Source organism: Diabrotica virgifera, chromosome 7 (assembly GCF_917563875.1).
Source record: "Diabrotica virgifera virgifera chromosome 7, PGI_DIABVI_V3a".
Taxonomy (NCBI): domain Eukaryota; kingdom Metazoa; phylum Arthropoda; class Insecta; order Coleoptera; family Chrysomelidae; genus Diabrotica; species Diabrotica virgifera.
Window position 1 is genome coordinate 160,116,284 of NC_065449.1, and position 26,449 is coordinate 160,142,732.

General features: G+C 33.2%; 1 protein-coding gene across 1 annotated transcript; it reads right to left on the reverse strand.

Annotated features, from left to right (window-relative positions):
- Window positions 1-1,609: 1,609 nt before the first annotated feature.
- On the reverse strand, window positions 1,610-25,655 carry LOC126888653 (uncharacterized). Its single transcript, XM_050657014.1, has 7 exons — window positions 25,387-25,655; window positions 21,988-22,182; window positions 18,010-18,194; window positions 16,680-16,886; window positions 11,654-11,850; window positions 10,651-11,597; window positions 1,610-1,849 (listed from the first exon to the last, which is right to left on the reverse strand). The coding sequence occupies exons 1-7, from the start codon at window positions 25,632-25,634 to the stop codon at window positions 1,657-1,659; spliced, it is 2,172 nt and encodes a 723-aa protein (XP_050512971.1). The 5' UTR covers window positions 25,635-25,655; the 3' UTR covers window positions 1,610-1,656.
- Window positions 25,656-26,449: the final 794 nt, after the last annotated feature.

The following is a 26,449-nucleotide window of genomic DNA, read 5'->3' on the forward strand; positions in this document are numbered from 1 at the left end:
TCGAACGTCGTGTAAATGTCACATCATTCACGTTCAAATGTCACGTTATTTTACGTCACGTTATTTTACGTCACGTTATTTTACGTCCGGCATGTTAACAAACAACTTAAAATATTTTTGTAAATATTTCAAAATGTTTGATTGTTCGTAATTTTGTACAAATATTATATTTTCATCTCTATATATGATGATCGTATAGCATTTCACATTTTATACATGTTCAGAATGGCCCATTGTCATGCTCTTCATCCAAGAATGGCCCATTGTCATGTACTTCACCCCAGAATGGTCCATTGTCATGCTCTTCATCCCAGAATGGTCCATTGTCATGTACTTCACCCCAGAATGGCCCATTGTCATGATCTTCATCCCAGAATGGTCCATTGCCATGATGATGATTATATTGCATTTTTATACATGTTAAGCATGGCCCATTGTTATGTACTTCACCCCAGAATGGCCCATTGTCATGATCTTCATCCCAGAATGGTCCATTGCCATGATGATGATTATATTGCATTTTTATACATGTTAAGCATGGCCCATTGTTATGTACTTCACCCTAGAATGGCCCATTGTCATGATCTTCATCCCAGAATGGTCCATTGCCATGATGATGATGATTATATAGCATTTTTATATACTTTCAGAATGGCCATTGTCATTGCCATGTTGTCTTTTCAAAATCAACAATCTTCTTACGATTCTCTGGTCATTGATGGTCTTTTACTTCTTCTCATGTTCAGAATGGGCCATTGTCATTGCCATGTTGCCTTTTCAAAATCAACAATCTTCTTACGATCCTCTGGTCATTGTTGATCTTTCACTTCTTCTCATGTTCAGAATGGTCCATCGATGCCAAGGACCCTGATGGCTCATCGTGAGCGAGAACCCGCATACCGATTCTGGCTCATCGTGAGCGAGAACCCGCATACCGATTCTGCATCATCGTGAGCGAGAATCCGCATACCGATTCTGGCTCACTTTTTTCCCACGGTGAGCGAGAATCCGCATACCGATTCTGGATCATCGTGAGCGAGAATCCGCATACCGATTCTGGCTCACCTTTTTTCCACGGTGAGCGAGAATCCGCATACCGATTCTGGCTCATTTTTTCCCACGGTGAGCGGGAATCCGCATACCGATTCTGGCTCACTTTTTTCCCATGGTGAGCGGGAATCCGCCTTATTTACCTACTGGTGTTACAGCGACCATTTTGATTTCGGAGCACTGTATGACAGAGGAGGGTCTGGTTTAGCAGGTAGGCATCCGGCGTAGTCTCGGCGACGAGAGGGCATATACCTGGAATGTACGAGTACCTCAGGAACTATCGCTGGAACTACGAAGAATGAATCCTGCACTAACGTCAGTCAGGCGGCGACGTTCTGGACTCGGATGTCTTTTGAAGATTCCAGACCCTCCTCAAAAATATTTAAAAAAATCTGCTGAGGCACGTCGTCTTTTGGAGTTTCGATGGTTTTAGGCACTAAATTGGTACAGCTTCAGTTTTATTAACATATTATGTGACTTGCTTGAACATAGGTTAAAAAATAAAATAATAAGTACAACTATTAAATAATTAATTTGCATGGTTTATTTTATGCTTAAATTATATAAATGGATATATTAATATTTAATATAAACATCAAATAATAATTAGAGGGCTTCCCTTTTTCGTCTTTTTCTTCTCTTTCTCTCCATTACATGGTTTCGCAGATCGCATTTTTGATAAATAATCTCGCAGTTGGCTTTTCCAAGGCCCAAAATGGATGCTTTAAGAGTGTCAAGCATGGATGTAGCAGGTGCTACATTATGGACAATTTTTCCAGAAAGCCAGCTCATTCCCAAACTACAAAAGTAAAATAAAAATGTAACTTTTTCTGAATCTACACACCCAATATTTACAAATATATAAAAAATATTTTACAGAGTGAAGTAATAAAGTTCTGCTGTCGACTTGTGTGACCTAAAATAGCAAATGCGATAAGATCTACATAGTGACTACCGAACCATCAGCATTATGATTTATCAGGGTCATGTGTTAAATATATTTATACGAATGTTGCACTCTAAGATCTCCCAAAAATATAAGACCAACTTGATGAGACACTGTTAGGGTTTCGCAATAACCTTGGAACCAGAGAAGCACTATTTATTCAGGTTACGGTACAGAGATGCTGAGATGTCGGACATCCAGTTTATATTTGCTTTGTGGACTTTGAGAATTCCTTTTATCGAGTTACACATACTGAAATAATTTTCATTCTTCTACAGGTAGGTATTGATTACAAAGACCTATATATTATTAAAAAATTTTACTACCCTAATAGCACAAGGACGTCCAATGGACGTCCATTGGACGTCCATTGGACGTCCTTCACGGACTTTAGGGACGTCCATTGGACGTCCGAGGAACGTCCTTTATACGTCCTATTTTGGTCCAAATGTCGCGCTACCAAACGTCCATTGGACGTCCATCTAAGGTCCGAGGGGACGTATATTGGACCTTAATCGGACGTAATTTGGACCCTAATCGGACGTCCTAGGGGACGTAAATTGGACCTTAATCGGACGTAAATTGGACCTTAATCGGAAGTAATTTGGACCTTAATCGGACGTAAATTGGACCTTAATCGGACATAAATTGGACCTTAATCGGACGTAAATTGGACCTTAATCGGACGTAAATTGGACCTTAACCGAACGTAAATTGGACCTTAATAGGACGTAAATTGGACCTTAATCGGACGTAAATGGGACCTTAATCGGACGTAAATTGGACCTTAATCGGACGTAAATTGGACCTTAATCGGACGTAAATTGGACCTTAATAGGACGTAAATTGGACCTTCATCGGACGTAAATGGGACCTTAATCGGACGTAAATTGGAACTTAATCGGAAGTAAATTGGACCTTAACCGGACGTCCTAGGGGACGTGAATTGGACCTTAACAGGACGTCTAATTTTGGTCCAAATGCCACGTTGCCAAACGTTCAATGGAGGTCCACTTAACATCCGAAGGGACATTCGGTGGACGTCAATTGGGCCTTCATAGGACGTCCCAGTTTGGTCCAATGTCTTGCTGCCGAACATCCATCTAATGTCGTGGGAAATAAAAAATATATTTTTTAAGGAACTTATATTACATCTTATATTAAATTACAATTATTGGATATTACATTATTTACATTAAATTACAATACACTTCTCCAAGAAATTAACGCATCACCTTAAATATGGGGTATTTTTGATGTCTCGTATTTCCTAAACCTGTTGTTTCATCTAAGTGATTTTTTTATAATATTATAGCCTAGGCTATAGGTTACCTCCTTAAGCTTGTCATGCACAGGGAGCTATGCTGTAATATATGTACATTATATCATATCGCTCTCTATAGTAATGAGTGAGCCTGCAGACAGGAAACAAATGGTTCCGTATGTGCAGGCTCACTCATTACTATAGAGAGCGATGTGATATAATATATATTACAGTATAGCTCCCCGTGCATGACAAGCATAAGGAGGTACTTAACCTATAGCCTAGGGCCTAGGCTAGAATATTATAAAAAAATCACTTAGATGCAACAACATGTTTAGGAAATTCGAGACATCAAAAATGCCCAATTTTTAAGGTGGTGCGTAATGGGCTGTATACAGGGTGTAACAAAAATACAGGTCATAAATTAAATCACATATTCTGGGACCAAAAATAGTTCGAATGAACCTAACTTACCTTAGTACAAATATGCACATAAAAAAAGTTACAGCCCTTTGAAATTACAAAATGAAAATAGATTTTTTCGATTATATCGAAAACTATTAGCGATTTTTTATTGAAAATGGACATGTGGCATTATTATGGCAGGAATATCTTAAAGAAAAATTATGGTGAAATTTGTACACCCGATAAAAATTTTATGGGGGTTTTGATCCCTTAGATCCTCCCAAACTTTTGTGTACGTTCCAATTCAATTTTATTATTGTGGTACCATTAGTTAAATTCAATATTTTTGTTTCTTAGTATTTTTCAGATAAGGCAGTTTTTATCGAGTTGCGACTTCTTTTTTAACATGTCTACATAAAAATTTTATGGGGGTTTTGTTCCTTTAAACCCCCCAAATGTTTGTGTACGTTCCAATTAAACTATTACTGAGGTACTATTAGTTAAACAAAATGTTTTTAAAACATTTTTGCCTCTTTGTATTTTTTCGATAAGGTACGTTTTATCGAGATCTGGCTTCTTTTTTACTATGGTTCAAAATATACCTAAAAATGTAAAGCATAAATAAGTCTGCATATTATTATTAAGTCTCCATAATCGTACTTAACCATATACAATGTGGTGGATTTGACAAATATTCAAAATATTTCGATAAAAATTGACTTTTCGAAAAAGCAATAAGAGGCAAAAAAGTTTTTAAAACGTTGTGTTTAAATGGTACTACAATAATACTTAAATTGAAACATGCACAAAAGTTTGGGGGGGGGTTTATAGGAACAAAACCCCTATAAAATTTTTATGGGGTGTCCAAATTTTACTATAGTTTTTTCGTAAGATACTGCTGCCATAATAATGCCACATGTCCATTTTCAATAAAAAATCTCTAATAGTTTTCGATATATTGGAAAAAATCACTTCATCTTGTAACTTCAAATGAGTGATAAAGGCACAGAGACTTAGATGGCGAGGTCACATTGAAAGGATGCCAAACACGAGGACTCCAAAAAGGGTACTAAACTACACTACAGCTTCAAGAAAGAGAAGAGGAAGGCCGAAAAATAGATGGAAGCAAGAGGTAGAAAAAGATTTGGAAAGAATGGTGCTACAGGGTCAGAAAAGAAAAATAAATAACAGGAAGGAATGAAGAAAAATCACACATCAAGCCAGAGAAGATCTCAGTACATAAAGAAACGTGAAAATGAAGAGAAAAAAACAAACTTTTCAAGCCATGGACCTCTAAGGCCCTTAGTGCTATTATATATATAATATATAACATCAAAGGGCTGTAACTTTTCTTGTGTGCACATTTGTACTAAGGTAAGTTAGGTCCAATCAAACTATTTTTGGTCCCAGAATATGTGATTAAATTTATGACCTGTATTTTTGTTACACCCTGTATATATCTACATACTTCGTCTAATTTACTAACTGTTGCGCGTCATCCGCGTCGTAGCCTGTGACGTCGCATGATACCAACACGAAATATTTAGGCGGTAGGTGTGTTCTTTTTTAGAATCACTTTGCCGAGTACACTGGAATTACAGCCACTAGACATATTTTATTATATACGCGTAGAAATAATATTTGAAGATTTCTATTAATGTTAACCTAAAGAAATACACAATAATATGTTTCATTTAATTTGTATAAATGGATTATAAAGCGTTTTTATGAAGCAGATTTGTTCGGATCACACTGTAACTGTAATCGAACGAAGGTGACATTTTAGAATAAATTGGTAACATTTATTTGACAGTTGCGGTGATGACACTTCATATTTGTTTATATTCTTTACTATAAGTATCTGTTTTATTTATTATATTTACTGTTTTTATTATTTACTTTACTATAAAAAGATCCTCTACTATAAAAATATAAATTTCACCTAATTTTATAACGACTTGGAATAATCGAGGTATCTGACAACTTTTTTAGTTGTTATTGTAGACATACTTATACAAAGAAACCTACCGGCTTTTTGCCAAGAGTTGCCGTTTTTTAATTATTAACAAAAACGCTTGCACTGCAAATCTTAAAAGATTATAACTTAATTCTTGTTCTCTATTTCCTAAGTTTTTACTTATTTACATTGAATATTAATTTGTTTTGTTGTATAATCCACGTTTACAATAATTATGTGATAAATTTGATTTATGGATTCAGGATCTTTTTATACTTTGGCAACTATGTCAACTTAGATCTCTGGCGTAGATAATGACGTGCAACAGTAAGTAAATTAGATGGACTGTAGGTTATATTTGGTTCTTGGGACATCAAAGTATATTTTTTAGACATTCCCTGGATATAGTCACCGATGTGACATATCTCCGATTTGTTTTTCATGAGTTTTGTAAGAGAGACTAAAAACTTTTTTTATAGTCACCTCCTGTTTTCATATATTTTTTGACATGTTTTGTAGTAAATTCAACTATCTATTTACTACAAAACATGTCAAAATTTACATGTGAAAGCAGATGATCCTAAAAATGGTTTTTCGTCTCCTACAAAATTCATGAAAAAGCAGATAGGAGAATTATTGTACATTACAATTCTCTGATGTTTGGGAAAAAGGGCTAAGTCAGAATTGCACATCGATAATGTTTTGATGATTTCTACAGTACTGTAGTAGATTCTACTGTACATACAGTTTACATCTACAACAGTTTTTTTCTGGTCCAGAAATCATCAAAACATTATCAATGTGCAATTCTGACTTAAGCCCTTTTTGCCAAACATAAAAAAACAATCTGGTCATAACTGACCAATGAGCAATTTTAATTTAACCTAAATTACTACTGTTTCTTAAAATGAAGAGCTTACCCCATAGCGTCTCTTATTTAATCTAACAAGATCTTGCACTATTCTAACATACACAGGCACAGCACACAAGCACTATGCTCCGTTTTTCACTATCACCTATCACTCAAACTAGTTCAAAAGGCTTTGTCCTCTTCAATCTTCTAGTTTGCCCAGTAGTATCGAGGAGCTGGATTTCCTCAATATTCTTGAACTTATGAAGTTGTTGCTCCTGACTTATTCCTGCTATCTTCTTGATATTTGTTGATAAAGTAATAACTTATTATGCATGGACAATGTGGACTTTCTTCCAACTAGCCAATACACTTTTTATATCTCTCTTTTGCCTTTCATAGCCACAAGGCTATACATTTCCTCCTTGGTTTTTTTTTGTAGACCACTTTCAGCTGATTCTAAAAAATTAAAAAGAACGGTAATTTTTCTATTCTTTACAATTAAAAATCAAAAGAAATAGGTACTATTTACAGGTAATAATATGCATGCAAAAATGATTCGTTTCATAAAGAATAAAGAAAATTGAAAACGGATTTTATAATACTTACAAAATTGTTTAAACAAGAGATCCAGCCAGAGCCCAGAGCAAAAATTAGCAGACAGTACAGCAAAAAAGCCACTAATTTCCATTTCCCACACCCCCTTATTGACAGTTATCGATGCATTTTTTTCCAATCAAAATTTTTACTAAATTTTTAGGTTATCAGTTATCCGAGGCTTGTTCCAACTCGACACAAAACCGTTCTTGAACCGCCACGCTCATGCGCAATAACGAACAATTATGCGCAGTAACACATTTTTCGTTACTGCGCGGTTCACGAACCGTTCAAGAACGGTTTTGTGTCGAGTTGGAACAAGCCTCATGAAAATGAAATAAATATATGAAATGTGATGACCAATGAATGCCAATGACCACGCGACGCTACATAGATACTCGCGCGGCAAATTTGAAAATGAACGCAAATTGAATAGTAAATGGCCTCTCTTAAAATCTTGTAATGGAAAATTTTACCCCTCCAGGAAGACATTGTACTATGTTCATAGAATATCTTGTGGTAACTTTCCACCCATAATTTAATCAGATAGATGTTCACGGAATAGAACGGTAGTACCTACATTCCTGGAATGTTTTGTGTTGTTAGGATTAAACTTTTATTTTATTTATTCTTGAATATTTCCTATTGTTAAACATTTGTAACCAATAATTTACAAATAAGATTTTCATTACATTACATAAAATCAAAAACATGTTTTGGATATTAAACTATATATAGTTTATAATTGTAATAATTGTATATACAATTTTGAATTAAGATTTAATCTTTTCGATTTAAACTACAGTAAATCCTGTGTTACCGGCCCCCTGCAAACACCGGCCACCTGTACTAACGGCCAGTTTAAAAATTCCCCAAACCAATTACAGTAAAACCTGTCAGTAACGGCCACTAAAAATGAAAAAGCTATTGGCCGATATAGAAAGGTGACCGGTATTGCCAGTTTTTGTAGTCTAGATATAATTGGTTTGGGGAATTTTTAAACTGGCCGTTAGTACAGGTGGCCGATTTTATCAGGTGGCCAGTAACACAAGTTTTACTGTATATCTAGACTACAAAAACTGGCAATAACGGCCACCTTTCTATATCAGCCAATAGTTCTTTCATTTTAGTGGCCGTTACTGACAGGTTTGACTGTATTTCATTAACGTAAAGTTAACGCGTAAGTTAACATTTTATTGAATTATCTTGCTATTTGATCCCGTAATAATGTGTCCAATATAAAATATATAAGCGTTCATAAAACGTCCGTATTTCGTCCAGTATGGACGTCCAAAGGACGTTCAACGTCGGACGTCCAAAGGACGTCCATATTTATTCCGTCCGAAGGACGTCCAACGTCGGACGTCCAAAGGACGTCCATATTTATTCCTTCCGAAGGACGTCCAACATGGGACGTCCAAAGGACGTCCGTTTATAGTCCATGGACGTAAGGACCAAAAATGGACCTATTTTGGACGTCCAAAGGACGTCGTGTGCTATTAGGGTATCATCAACGTGCAAACATCAGAATTGACCGATACACTTCTGAAGAGCTTCAAATGCGAAGAGGAGTAAGGCAGGGCTGCATTTTGACCCCACTAATGAACATCTATTCTGAGTTCGTTTTCAATAAAGCAGTAGATAATGTTCAATGTGGTATCAAACTGATATGTATATGTAGACGCCATAGGGATAACCGAATATGGCATCTATATTAATAATTTGAGATACGCGAATGACAAGGTGTTATTTGCAAACAATTACGAAGAACTTTAACATCTGACTAATAGGATTACCACAACGTGTGATGAAAATGGACTCAACCTAAACAACGCAAAGGCAAACGTGATTATTGTCAGTAAAACGCCAGTACAACCCCATACAGCACAGGTCATCTTTAAGATATCTTATTTACAACCAAATATGGTATTATTGTCTTGAGACTTTTAAACGATATCTTTAAAACGCCAAATTTAAGATATCTTTAACACGCCAAATTTAAGATATATTTTAAACATCACCTTTAAGACATTTTTTCTTAAAAATAGGTTATAATTACGAATTTAAAAGTTAGGTTAGTTTAGTAAAACAAGACAAGAGCTGGTAGCTAAAAGATATGGTTTTATTTGAGGGATATTTAGAAGACTCCACAGATTTTAATAATGCAGTAGGTTTAGATTTACATTGGTATATTATTAAAGTAAAAAATTAACTTTGTTATCAAGAGTTAATGCATGTCTCCAATTCAACAGCTTAGCTTAACAATATGCTCTTAAAAATATATTTTTAGGTATCAAAGCTTGTTAAAGTAGGAGGATCAAAAGCCTATGATTTTGTATCAAGAGTTGGAAAATTAATTATGAGCAATGAGCAAGCTTTAAAGTACAGTTGGCGGGGACAAAAAGGCAAACAAAAATCCCAGTAGGTTTAGATTTACATTGGTATATTATTAAAGTAAAAAATTATTAACTTTGTTATCAAGAGTTAATGCATGTCTCCAATTCAACAGCTTAGCTTAACAATATGCTCTTAAAAATATATTTTTAGGTATCAAATCTTGTTATAGTAGGAGGATCAAAAGCCTATGATTTTGTGTCAAGAGTTGGAAAATTAATTATTAGCAATGACCAAGCTTTAAAGTACAGTTGGCTGGGACAAAAAGGCAAACAAAAATCCTACATGTAAAATTTGAATAGCAATAAACGTATGCTTAGAACCTAATTATTTTTATTACAAGTTCATTTAAAATATTTCATAAAAAATGAAAAAGAAAGCTATCTTAAACACCTTAATAATAGACAAAAAAAGACATCTTTAAGATGTAAGGATTTGTAACATCCGTACATCTTTAAGACGTCGTAAAGATATCTTTCCGGAAATACCAGACATCTTTAAGACGTCTAAAACATCTTTAGTAAGTTACCTTTTAGATTTCTTTAAGATGTCTTTGTGTTATCTGGGACCTGAAGTGTTAACAGCTTATGGTGAATAACCGTAGAGAACGTGAACCAGTATATCCTACCTTGGTTGCAATCTAAATGAGAACTGGGACATGAGGAAAGAAATTATAATACGTATAGAGAATGCCAGAGCTGCATTCTTAAATATGAAGAATCTGTTATGGAAGCAATATTAATTTAAGTCTGTATAGTGTCTTTTGTATGGTGTCAAATGTTGGACTTTAACGAATACACTTCTCGAGAATCTGGAAGCGTTCAGAATCTTGGTGTACGACGAATCCTACGAATAAGCTAGGGATAGAGTTCGTAACGAAGTTGTTTTGCAAGGGATAGGAAAAGTTACCGAAGTCGTCAGAACGGTTAAAAGTCGTAAATATGTATATTTTGACCATGTTATGCGCCATCCAGAGAAATGTAGTATACTCGAAATTAGACGGAAGAAGAAGGACAGATCGAAGAAGAACATAATGGCTTATAAACCTGAGAGAATGATTCAACAGATCATCCGCTTCCCTTTTACAAGCTTCCTTCAACCAAATTACTATAGCCAATTTGATAGCTCGATAGTCGGTCACGGCATAATAATATGAAGAAGAAGGAAAAAATATATTAATTGCTTACCTCCAAAGAGGAATAAACAGTTTATGTCTTCCTTCTAAATCCCTCGACCACTTATTATTTTCGCATAGTATTTTTCTTAAACAAACGCCATCATCTTTATGTGCAACTAAAGAGCTTTCAATAGTGAGTAAAATTTTTCTCGATAATTCATTTATAATTTCATTCTTTGGATTAGGAAATTGGGGCATTGGGTTTCTCTTATACCTGAACTGCAACGCCTCACTTCCATCACCGGTTGCAGTTCCATCTGCAGCAGTCTCATCCATACCTGTGCCCATAGCAGAGCTTCCTCCAGTACCTGTAGAATCACTACCTGTAGTACCCATACCTGTTCCACCATCAGTGCCACCGGTACCTGTAGAGTCTCCTCCCATACCAGCATCCATACCGTCTCCCGTTCCAGTTGTACCACTGCCAGTGCTACCCGTGTCTGTCGAACCGTCACCACCATCACCAGTACCAGTGCCACCACCTGTCATTCCCCCTCCCATATCAGTCATACCATCGTCTGTCATACCGTCGCCTGTGCCAGGCATATCCCCTCCCGTCATGCCATCTCCCGTTCCAGGCATATCGCTACCGTCACTTGTCATACCTCCTCCTGTGCCAGGCATATCACCTCCATCGCTGGTCATGCCCGACCCTGTGCCAGGCATATCGCCACCATCACTTGTCATTCCCCCACCTGTACCTGGCGTATCACCTCCATCACCCGTCATGCCACCTCCCGTGCTCGTCATGCCTCCTCCTGTACTTGTCATTCCCCCTCCCGTACCTGGCATATCAGCTCCTGTGGATGGCATACCGCCTCCTGTGCTTGTCATTCCCCCTCCCGTGCTAGTACCACCGCCTGTGCCAGGAATATCTGCCATACCATTACCTGTTGCCGTTGCTGTAGGACTCATACTCATCGCCATGGCCACTGTTGTGGTAGTGGTGTTTGTCGTCTAAAAATAACAATTGAAATATTTGCAAAGGTAAGAAAATGATAATTATTACTTACCGTTGTCGAGGCTATGCACATTATAACATGTACAATAAACATCTTAAAAGCAAGAAAGGCTAAACCTGTCAAAGCAATTTCAAAAAGATCAGACAGATCTTTGTCTTTCGAATAGTAGTTATAGACATGATATTTTGGTGCTGGAGGGGAATTGTGATATTCTGGTTCTGGAAAATGTGGTTCATACGATCCGTGACCTACAATTATTATAATATAATATTTAGTAAGCGATTATTTAAGAAAATACCACAAGCAATGGAAAAAAGTTGTAAGACTTTTATATACAGGGTGGTTCATCTTATTCGCCTCGGTGTCTGTACGGAAAACCACTTAATATTTTAAAAAAATTTCTTCACAATAATATACAGGGCCATTAATACTACAATCTAAAAATAATGTGAATTATACAGGGTGCTCCAAAAAAGAGTGGTATATCAAAGTTATATTTTTTCTTATGGAATACCCTATATATGATGACATTTTTAAATTGACCTTAAAAAATAAGCTATACTTTTATAAGGGTTCCCTATACCTAAATACAGGGTTTTTTGATTTATTTCGATTTTTATGAAAATGTAAGGTTTTAGAAAAAAATAAATATCTACGAATCTAAGAATCAGTAACAAATTCCTTCTTGGATCTTAATAATAGACTATTTAGCATACTTAAACAGATACTTACTGCAACAAAATTTCTTACAGGGTGGTCAAAATATGAGATTGTTCTATTAACAAGTTCAAGCTGTAATAACTTACTTAATTTAAATAGAACACCCTGTATCTTACTAGTCTATCGCGTAGAAAATATACTTATCTTTCAATTTGTACTAGGGTTTCCTATACCTATCTTTTTACAGGGTGGTCAAAATATTAGATTGTTCTATTAACAAATTCAAGCTGCAATAACTTACTTATTTTAAATAGAACACCCTGTATCTTACTAGCCTATCGCGTAGAAAATTTATTTAGCTTTCAATTCTTATTAGGGTTTCCTATACCTATCTCCCTTCATTTGTTAAATATTTAAAGATTTCCTAATTTGCACGCTTTAAAAATTAGAATTAAGTAAATATGTCGTGGTTACATATTATGTACAACACATCACCAACACCGGCAATATACTTAGACATGATACTGTCAATAATAAAATTTTCATTGTTATCATGTAATCACACAGAATGTTGTATTATTTTAGTTGATTTTGGCCTACATGTGACATTGAATAATATGTTTATATTAAACTGCATACCCTATATTAGATGCCGTATTCTGGAAGATACTTAAATTATATTTCATTCCGTATAAGTATTTTCCATATCTTAAACCAACGGATATTAAATAAATTTAAGAACACCACTTTTTGTTTGAATCTTTGAATCGCAATTACAGACAATTAAATGCAATGGCTACTATGACGAAAACGAGCCTATTGTACAAAAATATGTAAAAATGGGTATTTACAGAATAACATGGGAATTAACATTTACAGAATAACATGTGTATTGAGAATGTTTACATGGAATTGAAGAGATTTTAAATATCTTCCATTATAAAGAATAGAATATCGAGTATGTCATTTAAAATAAGAACACTCAGTGTGATTAAATGATAAAAATATGATTTTTATTAACGAAAGTATCTTGACTAAGATATTTAAGTATATTGCCGGTGTTGGTGATGTGTTGTACATAACCACGACATAGGTACTTAATTCTAATTATTAAAGCTTACAAATTAGGAAATCTTTAAATATTTCAAAAATGAAGGCAGATAGGCATAGGAAACCCTAATAAGAATTGAAAGCAAAGTAAATTTTATTTCTTGAGTACTTTAAGATACAGGGTGTTCCATTTAAAATAAGTAAGTTATTACAGCTTGAATTTGTTAATAGAACAATCTAATATTTTGACCACCCTGTAAAACATAGGTAACGGAAACCCTAATATAAATTGAAAGCTAAGTAAATTTTCTACGCGATAGACTAGTAAGATACAGGGTGTTCTATTTAAAATAAGTAAGTTATTACAGCTTGAATTTGTTAATAGAACAATCTCATATTTTGACCACCCTGTAAGAAATTTTGTTGCAGTAAGCATCTTTTTAAGTATGCTAAATAGTCTATTATTAAGATCCAAGAAGGAAGTTGTTACTGATTCTTAGATTCGTAGGTATTTATTTTTTTCTAAAACCTTACATTTTCATAAAAATCGAAATAAATCAAAACACCCTGTATTTAGGTATAGGGAACCCTTATAAAAGTATAGCTTATTTTTTAAGGTCAATTCAATAATGTTATCAGATATAGGGCATTCCATAAGAAAAAATATAACTTTGATATACCACTCTTTTTTGGAGCACCCTGTATAATTCACATTATTTTTAGGTTGTAGTATTAAAGGCCCTGTATATTTATGTGAAGAAATTTTTTTAAAATATCAAGTGGTTTTCCGTACAGAGACCGAGGCGAATAAGTGAACCACCCTGTATATATATGTACTTTTATTAAATTTATTCTTACAAACTAATGTTTCAGTAGTGGACTTTTGAGGCTGGATGATGATGATGATACACAAAAAGTTAAACAAGAACATTGGACAAACTCAGTTCGGATTTAGAAATGCTCAATGAACCAGAGAAGCATTATTTGCATTAATTATGCTAATACAGAGATGTTTAGATGTAAACCAGGACATCTATGTCTGCTTTCTAGATTCTAACAAGGCATTCGATACGGTGAAACATAATCCGTTAATGAAACTACTGAGAACAAAGAACATCGACACATGAGATAAAAGAATAATAAATAATCTGTATTATGAAAAAGAAGCTGTCATAGAAATAATTAATTTAAACACCAATAAAATAAACATCAAAAGAGGCGTTGGTCAGGGCTGTGTCTTGTCGCTATCACTGTTTAATGCATACTCCGAAGAAATATTCAAAAAAGCATTAGAAGATGAAGTAGCAGGTATAAAAATAAATGGCCTACCCATATGTGAAATTAGAAACGCCGATGACACAATACTAATAGCAGAAACTATTACAGATCTACAAAGAATTTTAGATAAGGTTGTTGCAACGAGTGAAGAATTTGGTCTGTCACTAAACATAAAGAAAACTAAATTCATGGTTATATCAAAGAAAAATATTAGAAACATAAATCTACACGTAAATAATAAGACGATAGAACGAGTTCAGAATTATAACTATTTAGGGACAAACATTAGTGAAACAAACGATTATACCAAAGAAATCCGAATTAGAATAGAAAAGGCTAGAAGTGCATTTACTAATATGAAACAAATATTATGAATGTAGTAGAGACCTTAGCCTAAATCTTAAAAAGCTGGTACTAAAATGTTATGTATTTTCTGTTCTTTTGTATGGTGTGGAGACGTGGACTCTCAATAAAAAATGCCTCAATAGATTGGAAGCATTTGAGATGTGGACGTATTAAAGAATGCTGAGAATCTCCTGGACAGACAAAATAACCAATGAGGAAGTACTAAGGAGAATACAGAACAGCAGGGAGCTGCTGGATTCCATCAAAATAAGGATACTTCAATACTTGGGTCATATAACACGTGGTGACAGATATGAACTCCTAAAATAATTATGTAGGGAAAGATTCAAGGAAGGCGCAGCATAGGTAGGAGAAAAATGTCCTGGCTGAGAAATCTCAGAGAATGGTTTGGATGCAGCTCAACTGAACTCTTTCGGGCTGTAGTGTCAAAAGTGAGAATAGCAATGATGATTGCCAACCTTCGTCGCGAAGATGGCACGTGAATAAGAAGATGATGATGATGATGAGCTATTTTAATATCAGTACTAGAACTATCACTAGTGAATGCTCCAATAACGGACTTGGCATAAATACAACAAAGACAAAGTTACTTGTGGCTAGCAAACAAGACGTCGGCCCTATGCAACTAAATGTCAATAATGAACCTTTAACAAAAGTTAACCATTTTAAATATCTAGGATATTGGATAAACGAGATACAAAATCCGGATGAAGAAATTAAAACTCGTATTGAAATTGCAAGAGGTGCATTTATAAAAATTGTATCACTGTATGGATGTGAAACCTGGATCATGAAGGTTAACGTGATGAACAAATTAGAAGCCTTCGAGATGTGGTTTTATTGTAGAATGCTCAGAATACCTTGGGTTCAACGCATTTCAAACAGAGAAGTCTTAAACCGAGTAGGTCAAGGCGAAGGTGACTTAATCAAGATGATAAAAAAGAGAAAATTTGAATATCTCGGGCATATAATGAGAGGTAGCAGATACAGGATGCGGCAGTTAACACTCAACTGAAAAATCGACGGAAAAAGAATTGGTAGGGAGAAATATTCATGGCTCCGAAACCTTCGTCAATGGACTGGCTTATCAGCAAATCAACTATTACATGCCGCACAAGATCGAGAACGATATCGGCAAATTGTCGTGAGAGCTACCCACGCCTAAAATTTGGGTACGATACTTGAAGAATAAGAAGACTATAACTGAACAAAACACCGAAATACATCCTCTATAGACGAATATCCTCTACGATAGCATTCTCAGTAAAAAATTACTAGAAGACGCGAAACTAATTACATATACGCAGACGATTTGGCACCGATATTAAAAAAAAACAGAATAGAAGTCAACCTGATATCAATATGATCAAATACAGTATTGATATGATATCAAATACAGTATTGGAAACGATCAGGGAATATAAAATATAAGAGAACACTAACTCCAGCTGGCGCCCCAAAAATCTCTAAATAGAGCGAACACTTTGTTTTATTTTGGTGCTTTTAGCACTAAATTTGAAAGTGCATAAAGAATATATTATTATAATGTTTGCATAAATGCAAACGACACACAATATTCACTGAAAGTAGTTTAGTTATCTCAACAGTAACCTATATAAAGGTCCTGTTTTGGAACCTACAAGGAGAATGTTCGCAGAAGGAAAAAAAGGAGAAGATTAGAGGGAGAGAAATATACATATAACAAGTAGAGACAAAAACTTACTCTCGGGTTGATGTTGCTGATAGCCTCCACCTCCTCCCGTATTCTGATGATAGTCTGGGGAACCACCATAAGTAGGTTGATTATAGCTAGGTTGGCTATAGGTAGGTTGATTATAATTTGGTGGATTATAACTTTGTTGACCGTAACTTGAAGGGCTGTAATTGGGCGGACCGTAACTATTGGAATATGAAGGCCCTGGGTAGCCAGCTATAAAAAATTGTTTATAACTATTATAAGCATGTAAAAAAAGAGATATATCTCAATGGTTCTTAGTTAATTGCGTGTTACTGATAATTTTTATTTGGTATATTTTTTATACTTATAGCCTAATTTGCTTTTTGTTTATCTACTACAGCCAAATTTTCCTTTCCTTTTGTTTTATTCATATCTAAAAAATATTTATCTATATTGGTAATTCTAATAATCAAAATAGGTGGTCCTCTAAAATTATTTTCTTCTGAGAACATAATTTTTATTGAATGCATTCTGCAGAATATTTTATTTTATTTAAAAACATGAACAAGCCTGCCATATCCTTCTTTTCAATGCTTTATTGTAAATTCTGATTTCGTTGCACCTTTATCGATTTTCATGAAAATTTGTGAATAGTTAGTAAAAACCTACCTCAACAAAAAAACTAATATGGTGCTAACTTGCGCTTTTACCCTGGGGGTGTATACCACCCCTTCTTGGTGTTAAGAATTATTTTATTAAAGATAACCCATAAATGGATAGAGGGACAAATTGTAAACAAAATTAGTTATATCTAGCTAACAAATTAAATCAATATTTTTGAGTTATTAAAGATCAAAAATTTCAATTTTTCGTGAAAAAATGCATGTCTTAAAGCGGCCTTTAATACATAACTCAAAACCTATAAATTTCAATGAGTACTCAAATTTAAGTATTCAATCTTAAATAACGGGAAAATAATGAATTTTATAAAATATACTAAGTAAGTACTTGTCAAAAGACTTAGGAATAGCTATCAAATGAGCTCCAAAAGAAGTTGATAACATCAAAATTAACCAAGTTATGATCTAAATAAGAGATTCCTTTCGAATTTTTTAGGAAAAGGGAAAAAATAAGACATACGCCATTTCCACAAAAAAAGAAAATTTATAATAATCCCTATAAAATTTCTTGAACTTACCGTAAGTAATGACTTCAAAAATTTTGACAGGTTTACAATGCATATTTTTGAAGAAAGACAAGATTTAAAAAAATCCGAATTTTTAAAATTATTGTAATTATATTAACCAAACAACATTTTGACATCTTCTATCTAAATTACTAAATTTTGAATATGATTAGGATTAGCATAAATTACCTGCAGAATAATAAGTTTCTTCGTGTCGATGATTTAAAGCCGCCTTCGTTTCCTGCTTGTTAATATCTTCTACGTTATATCCTTCTTCAAAATCTTCGGGATTTCCATCATCAACATCTTCAACGACATCTATTCTATCCTGAGGATTGTCATAGTGACGGTAAATATCTTCAAGAGTTGCACTCCTTTGAAATATAAAAAAGCGAGAAAAATCATTAATTATACGTATTTAAAAATAATACAAACAAATCGATTTTTAAACACAGCAACTTGCAACTTTCTGCATTATGCTAGATGACGTCAGGAAAAAAGTCTACAATAGAAAAATGGTTTAAAATCCATCATTTCATTTTCATACATGTTTTTTAGTGTCGCTGAAAATGAATACGCAATCAGAACCGACTCCCGAAGCACCTGGTTCTCAGGGTAACTTCTAAGGCACGTTATCTAGAGTTTTGAGGGGCTTTGGCAATAAATTGATGCAAATAGATTTCCCGGGGTTTTTTTGGGGTTCAGTGAATACAAATATGACATTCCAACCGAGTCTCGGAACACCTGGTGCCCTGGATTACTGATATGCTATTAACTTCTGTAATTTCGCGGCTTTCCCACATTAAATTGATGCAAATAAATTAATTTGGGTTTTTTGGGGTTGATAATAACGAATAATCTATCAGAACCGACTTGCCCGAAATATCAAGACCGAAAACCCCCTAAATTCCAGATGACGCACGCGTCTATCACCCTGAGCACTACGTGCAGTGAAGGTCGGCTCTGATGTCAAATTCCTGTTGAGTAACCCCCAAAATTACCGAGTAATCTATTTGTATTCATCTAATAACAAAACCCTTAACACTCCAGAAGATTACATGCATCAGTAGTGATCATGAGTACCTGGTGCTCCGAGGATCGGTTCTGATAACGCTTTCGTGTTAAGCGATCCTAAAATCTGGCTACCGAGCAGCAAAATCTGGATATTAATCTACTGATTTATACACTGTAAATGCAGTTATGAATTTTAACCAATTTTTCTATTTTAGACTTTTTCCTTTACGTCATCCCGAAAACAATATAAAAAGTTGCAAGAGAATAGTTCCTGTATCTAAAAATCGGCATATTCCGGTTTTGTTCTTTCTAAATGCCCTGGTCTATTCGTAATTTGTTTTTGAGAGCGCATTGACTCATATTGCCTCGTTCACCCTGCAATGTACTGCAAGTTTTTTTGCGGTATTTAATCTTACCTAATAAAGAGTGATGTATATATTGCACACATAGAATGGTTCAAACGATGTTCCTATGGCAAAAACCCGACGCAATCAATACGTTCGTCGAATAGTCAACGGACAAGAAAATCGAATGAATCATAACGCACTCGGTTTATATTTTTATCAGATATTAACAACATAATATGAAGTCGGTCCGGATAAGCAAACACTGAAGTTCGTTAATTTCTTTTCGATGGTAAACTACAAACTCCTGGATAATTACGGGAAAAACAAGTAGGTATTTAGTCAAGGGCCCATCTGTTTTGAGATGGACGTTGAGAGGTGACTCAAATTTTTTTGCAGAAATTGCTTGAAAATAACTCAAATAATAATATTTGAGTTATCCTCCCTCTCAAAAAGGTCCGGAACATTGCTTAAATAATTAAAATGTCAAAAAATAAAGGAAAAATTCGATTTTTTTCTTCGTTTTTTGATTATAACTTTAAAAGTGTTCATTTCCCAGAAAAGATGTATTGACATAAAGGTTGTGTAATTAAATTTCCTACAATATACAATTAGTTAAAAGTTGAAAAAATAGTCACCCTTGTTGCAAAATAGCAATAATTGCGAAAAAAAAACATACAAAAACAAGTATTCGCCTTTTACGTTTTTCAACCATTTATGCTACACTTATGACCTTCATATTTCACCCAGAAAAACTTCATGATACAGTAAAACAATACTTTAAATTTCATTAAGATCGGTTCAATAGATTTTGCAAAATAAATTTTGCAATCCAGCTTTCGCAAAATCAATTCATTTTTTCAAAATATTACAGGACTAAAAATAAAGCAGATAGCAAGTTGAAATTTTTTTGCGTATAGAAGTTACTGTACCTTTCATTTGCAATTTGCAAAATTTAATTCGATTAACTACCACGGGTCAGGAATTTTTTTAAATAAACATTAATTATTGGTGCTACGCGCAGGACAGCGGTGTTCGATTCACATGAAGTTGATTTCCACCAAAATTTCTTCCAATCTTCATCTAATATATTATTTTCTTACTCTATATTTTGTAGTATTTTAATATTTTAATTCCACAAAAATCAAACTAATTTTATTATTGTTTGTGAAATATTGTTTAACCAATTGTATATGTTTAAAAATAATAAACTTTTATTCTTAAGTTAAAATATATGAACAAAGAAAGTTTTTGCTAAAAAAAGTGTTATTTCAAAGGATAGAGTATGGATTTTTATTTTGCAATAAACAAATTTATTTATTTATATTGAAATGTAATAAAAATTAAAATGTATCAATAATTATCAAAGGTCATTGGAATGCCCAATCAGAGCAAACTATCCGGTGTCCTGCGCGCAACACCAATAATTAATGTTTATTTTAAAAAAATTCCTGACGTCGTGGTGGTTAATAGATTTTAGTTTTGCAAATTGCAAATGAAAGGTACGGTACACTTCTATAAGAAATTCAACTTGCTATCTGCTTTATTTTCAGACCTGTAACAGTTTGAAAAAATGAATTTTTTTTTGCGAAAGCTGGATTGCAAAATTTATTTTGCAAAATATATTGAACCGATCTTAATGAAATTTACAGTATTGTTTAACTGTATCATATAGTTTTTTTGGGTGAGATTTGAAGGTCCTAAGTTTAGCATAAATGGTTGAAAAACGTAAAATGCGAATACTTGTTTTTGTATAGTTTTTTCCCAATTATTGCTATTTTGCAACAAGGGTGACTATTTTTTAAATTTTCAACCAACTCTATATTGTAAGAAATTTAATTACGCAACTTTTATGTCAATACAACTTTTCCCGGAAATGAATACTCTTAAAGTTATAATCAAAAAACAAAGAAAAAAATCGAATTTTTCCTTCATTTTTTGATATTTGGATTATTTAAACAATGTTCCGGACCTTTTTGAGAGGGAGGATAACTCAAATATTATTATTTGAGTTATTTTCAAGCAGTTTCTGCAAAAAAATTTGAGTCACCTCTCAACGTCCAAATGTACTAATATTTTTACAGATGCGCCCTGGTCTAATTACCTACCGAAGTTTCAACGCGTTCGAAATGAAGTGTAAAAGCTTAATGTAATATAAAAGTGGATTTCGAAAGGTGGTATCTTTTTATTATAATAATAATTATACATAAAACTATTGCATATTGAAAAATAAAAAACAAACTAATATATACAGCGCTACAGTAGCGAAACTTAAAAAAACATGAGTCCGTAGTTAAAAAAAAGACACAATAAATCAATAAGATGTCAATATATGACTATAGAAGCTACCGAAGGTACTGGAAGGTATGGAACAAATATAGAAGGGAGTGGAAAAACCGGCTACTGATGTAATAGAAGATTGGGGGTATGTTCAAAGAGCGATGACAAAAGCAACTAATTTGGCAACAAGAACTAACAAGAGAAAAGTATATAGTAGAGGGAATATGTAGACAAAAAAAAACACTAGGAATAGTAGAGACTAAGGAGTTAGACATATATCAGGCAGTAAAAACACAAGAAAACTATCGAATAGTTACACATCCTCTGTACAAATAAGGTAACGTTACATTTTGGAAGTATAACCAATAAATGAACCAGATAAGCAAATTATTTTCCCGACTTATCAAGCGCCGACGAAAACAATACATTTTTAGTCAATTTATGTAGATACATGAACTAAGTAATTACTATGTTTAATATTACCTAAACCTAACCTTATACCCCACTACATCATTTGTATCAATCTTACTTTGATAACCAGTCTTGGTAACCAGATGATCCTTCGTCGTATATTAAATTCTTGGAGATATCAGTTTGAGGACTAGAAGATTCACCAACACCAGATGTAACGTGCCCCATGCGTCGTTTTACCCTGGATGTTGACATGTTAGCTACTATCTGTTCAGCTACAAAACTTCGGCACATATACTGATTCATCATGGACCTAAAACATTTCAAAATATTATAATTTTACATGTAATAATATTTAGATATTATAATAGAAACAGGGCACCAAAACAGTAACGATAATTATTATTGTTCGGTTGATGTCCAGAGAGGTAAATAACCTCTATTCTTCTACTACAATCTACAATACATATATTAAAACATCATAGCTAGAGCTTAAACACAAAATAGCAAAAAAATATTCTAGATCCAAATTTGGATAATAAGAGAATAAAAAAATATGAACAAAAAAATTTTAAGAAACGCTTTTTTTTTCGTTACAAGTGACTAAAATTAAAAAATTTTGTTAATCGTTAACCTCTCACTAGAACACAAGAACCTTGTGCAATGGAAGAAATACATCCACATGTTAACTTTAAAATCTTAAGACATCGATTTAATGTCGACTACTTTTTAATATACAGTGTGAAAGGCACTTATGGAATAACATTATTTCTGTCCTTGTTTCCAAAAATTAGAAAAAACGCTGGAACCCGTCGATTTTTAAATAAAAATGTGCAATTTATAAACATAAATTTAAATACAATTTATAAACATAAATAAATTTAAATATACAGGGTGGTTCATGCAAGTCTAGCAGAGTCAATAAGCTTTAGTTTTAATGAAACACCCTGTATATTTTTATAAGCTGCTTAATAACCTGTGTATTATGAATAATACAGGTTGAAATTTTGAAACTATAAAGTATGGAAACCACATTATGGAATAAAATTTATTGTGCCCTTATTTTGGAAAATTACAAAAAATACTGGGACACGTCAACTTTAAAATTCAAGTGGGCGCATTACAAACATAAATTTGAATACACAGGGTAATTCACGCAAGAAGAGCATAATCCATGATCTCTGGTTTAAATGGATCACCCTGTCTATTTCTATGATTTTAGAAGCTACTTCGCAACCTCATCTAGAAAAAGTGTATTATGTAAGGTCTATTATGTATAATAAAAGGTAAAATTTTGAAATTATTTATAAATTTCGTCAAGACAATAAATACAAAACCCAATTTTATACTTACTTTATAAAGTCTTTATTTAGATAATTTAAAAAATAATACCATTAGCACTAAAGTATGATAAATTATTAATTTCAAAGTTTTATATAGGTATTTAATATCTTGACGAAAATTATACATAATTTTAAAATTTCACATTGTATTATTTATAGTAGGCCCCACATAATACACTTTTTTGATGTGAGGTTGCTTCAGATTCTAAAAACATAAAATTATACAGGGTGTTTTATTAAAATTAAAGATCATACACTATGCTAGACTTGTGTGAATCACGCTGTATATTTAAATTTATGTTTAAAGAGTGCATATTTCAATTTAAAATTTGACTTATCCTAGCGGATTTAATAATTTTCTAAAATAAGGCACAAACAATTTTATTCCATAAGTGGTTTCCACACACTCTAATTTCAAAATGTCACCTTGTTTATTCCTAATAGATCAAACATGATATGGATCGTTGAAATCAGGTTGTTGAAAGCAGCTGTTTAAAAATATAAAAATATATAGGGTGTTCCATTAAAAATAAAGCTTATGGACGATGCTAGGCTTGCGTTAATCACCCTGTACATTCAAATTTAGGTTTAAAAAGCGTACATTTCTATTTAAAAATGGACGAGTCTTAGCGTTTTAAAAAAAAATTAAAACAAGGACAGAAATAATTTTATTCCATAAGTGCTTCCACCCTATATAATGTAACAATAATGTAATTTAGAGGTTTTTACACCTATTGAGTGGCTAGATACAATTACTTGTACACTGGACATTTACACTGATTATGGTCAGTTTGACCGAAAACGTTTTGTACTTCCACTCCATTGTGGATAAATTTTAAGAAAATTAAAAATATTATAAAAAAATCAACTATAAAGGAAAAAAAAAATCAAACTCGAAGGATTATTCCAAAAAAACTGTTAGACAGACTAAATATACAAAAATCTCATACATTCGTTAGAAAATTGAAAAAATCTAACACTTTCGTTAAAGAAAAGCGTGGGGCGGGGCGTGTCTTCATCTAATGCGGTTTAAGAATAGATACTTTTTTATTATTTTTCGCGCCCCATGCTTTTCTTTAACGAACGTGTTAGATTTTTTCAATTTCTTAACGAATGTGTGAGCTTTTTGTATATTTAATCTGCCTAACAGTTTTTTCGGATAATCCTTCGTGTTTGAATTTTTTTATATATGTATTTTTATTTTTTACTTTTTAGTCTTACACTGTTCAAACATTAAAATATATCGTCATGTTTAAAAAAATAATGTATATGATAGACACATTTTTTGCATTTATTTTAACATTTGATACATACATTGTACATTGTCTGTAATTTCTTCATACATCTCTTAAATCAAAATCATTATTTACACCTATTACAGTTTTTGCAGTCTTTTCATCTCTTCTAATGCTTTACTACTGCTCGGTGTAGGCTCTGTTAATTTCTCGCGAATTACGAATTCTACTGTTAATTATAGCACGAAACGTCTCTACCGGTGGGTTTTCTAAGACTACGTTAAAAACACGAATTTTTTTTAGTTTGAGTTTTGGTTGAAGTTTTGTTTCGAATCGTGTTGAGATTTGACACGAACAAGCGCTGATGTTTATATAAATAGAGATATGAGCATTCAAAATCGTCGCTGCTTAGGATGTTTATAAACATGATGTACAAACATGAAAATTAGTCGGAATCGGCAAACAATTTGAAACTTTATTGTTTATTTATGAAGCATAACGTAAACAGTTAACGTAAAAAGTGAAATTATCTATAGTTCATATAATTAGCTACAACTTGTTAAACTTTTAAATTTCTACATTGTAACAAACAAGAGAATTTAAGCATTTTCCATTAAATTCTTTTTTTTTATTTAAACAATTAATGAACATAAAAAAATATTGTCTATTTTGTATTGTTCCCGCGGACGCATATTGTCTGCAAATTTTCATTCATTTGCATTGAAGAAAAAGCAGTCAAATTTGCGTCTAAAGATTTGACCCAAACGATTGAACTAAAGAAAAGCGTTTAAGTAACAAATCAGTAAAATAGGATATTTATAATATACAAGGATATATATAGGGATATACAAGGATCTAAAATAGGAAATATTAGATACTACATATATATTAATACTTGTGTTCAAAAGATATTTATTTGAATGCAGAAAACTTACATACCTGTGAAAATCCATTGTTTCCATAGCTTTCCCCAACGATCCATCTAATCCAAGGATTGTTTTATCAATTTTACTATCAGCTGTACTATTTTCATATTTTCTAATAATCTTTGGATTTTCTAACATTAGTAAAGTAGTTGGCATGTAATCCTCTGATAAAATATCATCCAATGCAATGGCATTAAATACAACCTCAGACTTGCAACAGGCTATTAAAGTTCCCAATAAAATAAACGTAATAGCCAACATGGTTGTTTTCTGGAAGTTACCTACTTAGTTTCCGTAAGTACTAAAAATCGTTTTAATAAAAATAAAACCAATCTAATCAGACTTTTCAAAAAAGGAAGACATTATTAATATAGGCGAAATAGAAATATGCCGTTAAGTATAATGCAATAATAGCTGTTTTACCCATTAACATAATATAGTGCATACTTTACAAGTGCATACAAAAATAAATCGTCATCATTATGCAACCTCTTCTGTCAACTGCTGGACATAGGTCTCTCCTATTTTTCGGCACCCTCTACGGCTATATGCGTCTTGTTGCCATTTCTTGGATATTCTTTTAATATCGTCCATCCAGGTCGACCTCTGCTGCGCATTTGTCTTCTCTTAAACGCCAGTCAATTAGTTTTCTGGTCCATTTTGAGTCTTTTAGTATCGCTATGTGACCTGCACAATTCCATTTCAGCCTGGCTATATGTTCGACGACAGATGAAAGGAGATACCAGTTCCAGCAAAGAAGCGCTAAATCAAATAAATAAGACGATCACAAAGGCTATAAGAAAAGACATAAGAAACTACAATGTAGAAAAAACAACACAAGCAATAGAGCAAAATAAGGACATGAAAGTTTTGAAGAAAAGCGTACAAAAAGGAAAAATAGAAATCAGCAAACTAAGAAACAGAACTGGAAAAGAAACTACAAACACAGATGAAATATTAACACTAGTCGAAGAGTTCTACACAGAGTTATACAAATCAAGAAAAAAATGTGACAATACGCAACCTCCAATTACAGTAAAAACTGGGGTATTAAATCAAGGATCAGATTTAATGCC

Coding starts and splice junctions, on each gene's coding strand:
- LOC126888653 (XM_050657014.1), bottom strand. CDS start 25,634: ATGTTGGCTATTACGTTTATTTTATTGGGAACTTTAATAGCCTGTTGC. Junction 18,195..21,987: donor TACCAAGACTGGTTATCAAA/GTAAGATTGATA, acceptor TATATTTCAAAG/GAGTGCAACTCTTGAAGATA. Junction 16,887..18,009: donor AGAAACTTATTATTCTGCAG/GTAATTTATGCT, acceptor AATTTTTTATAG/CTGGCTACCCAGGGCCTTCA.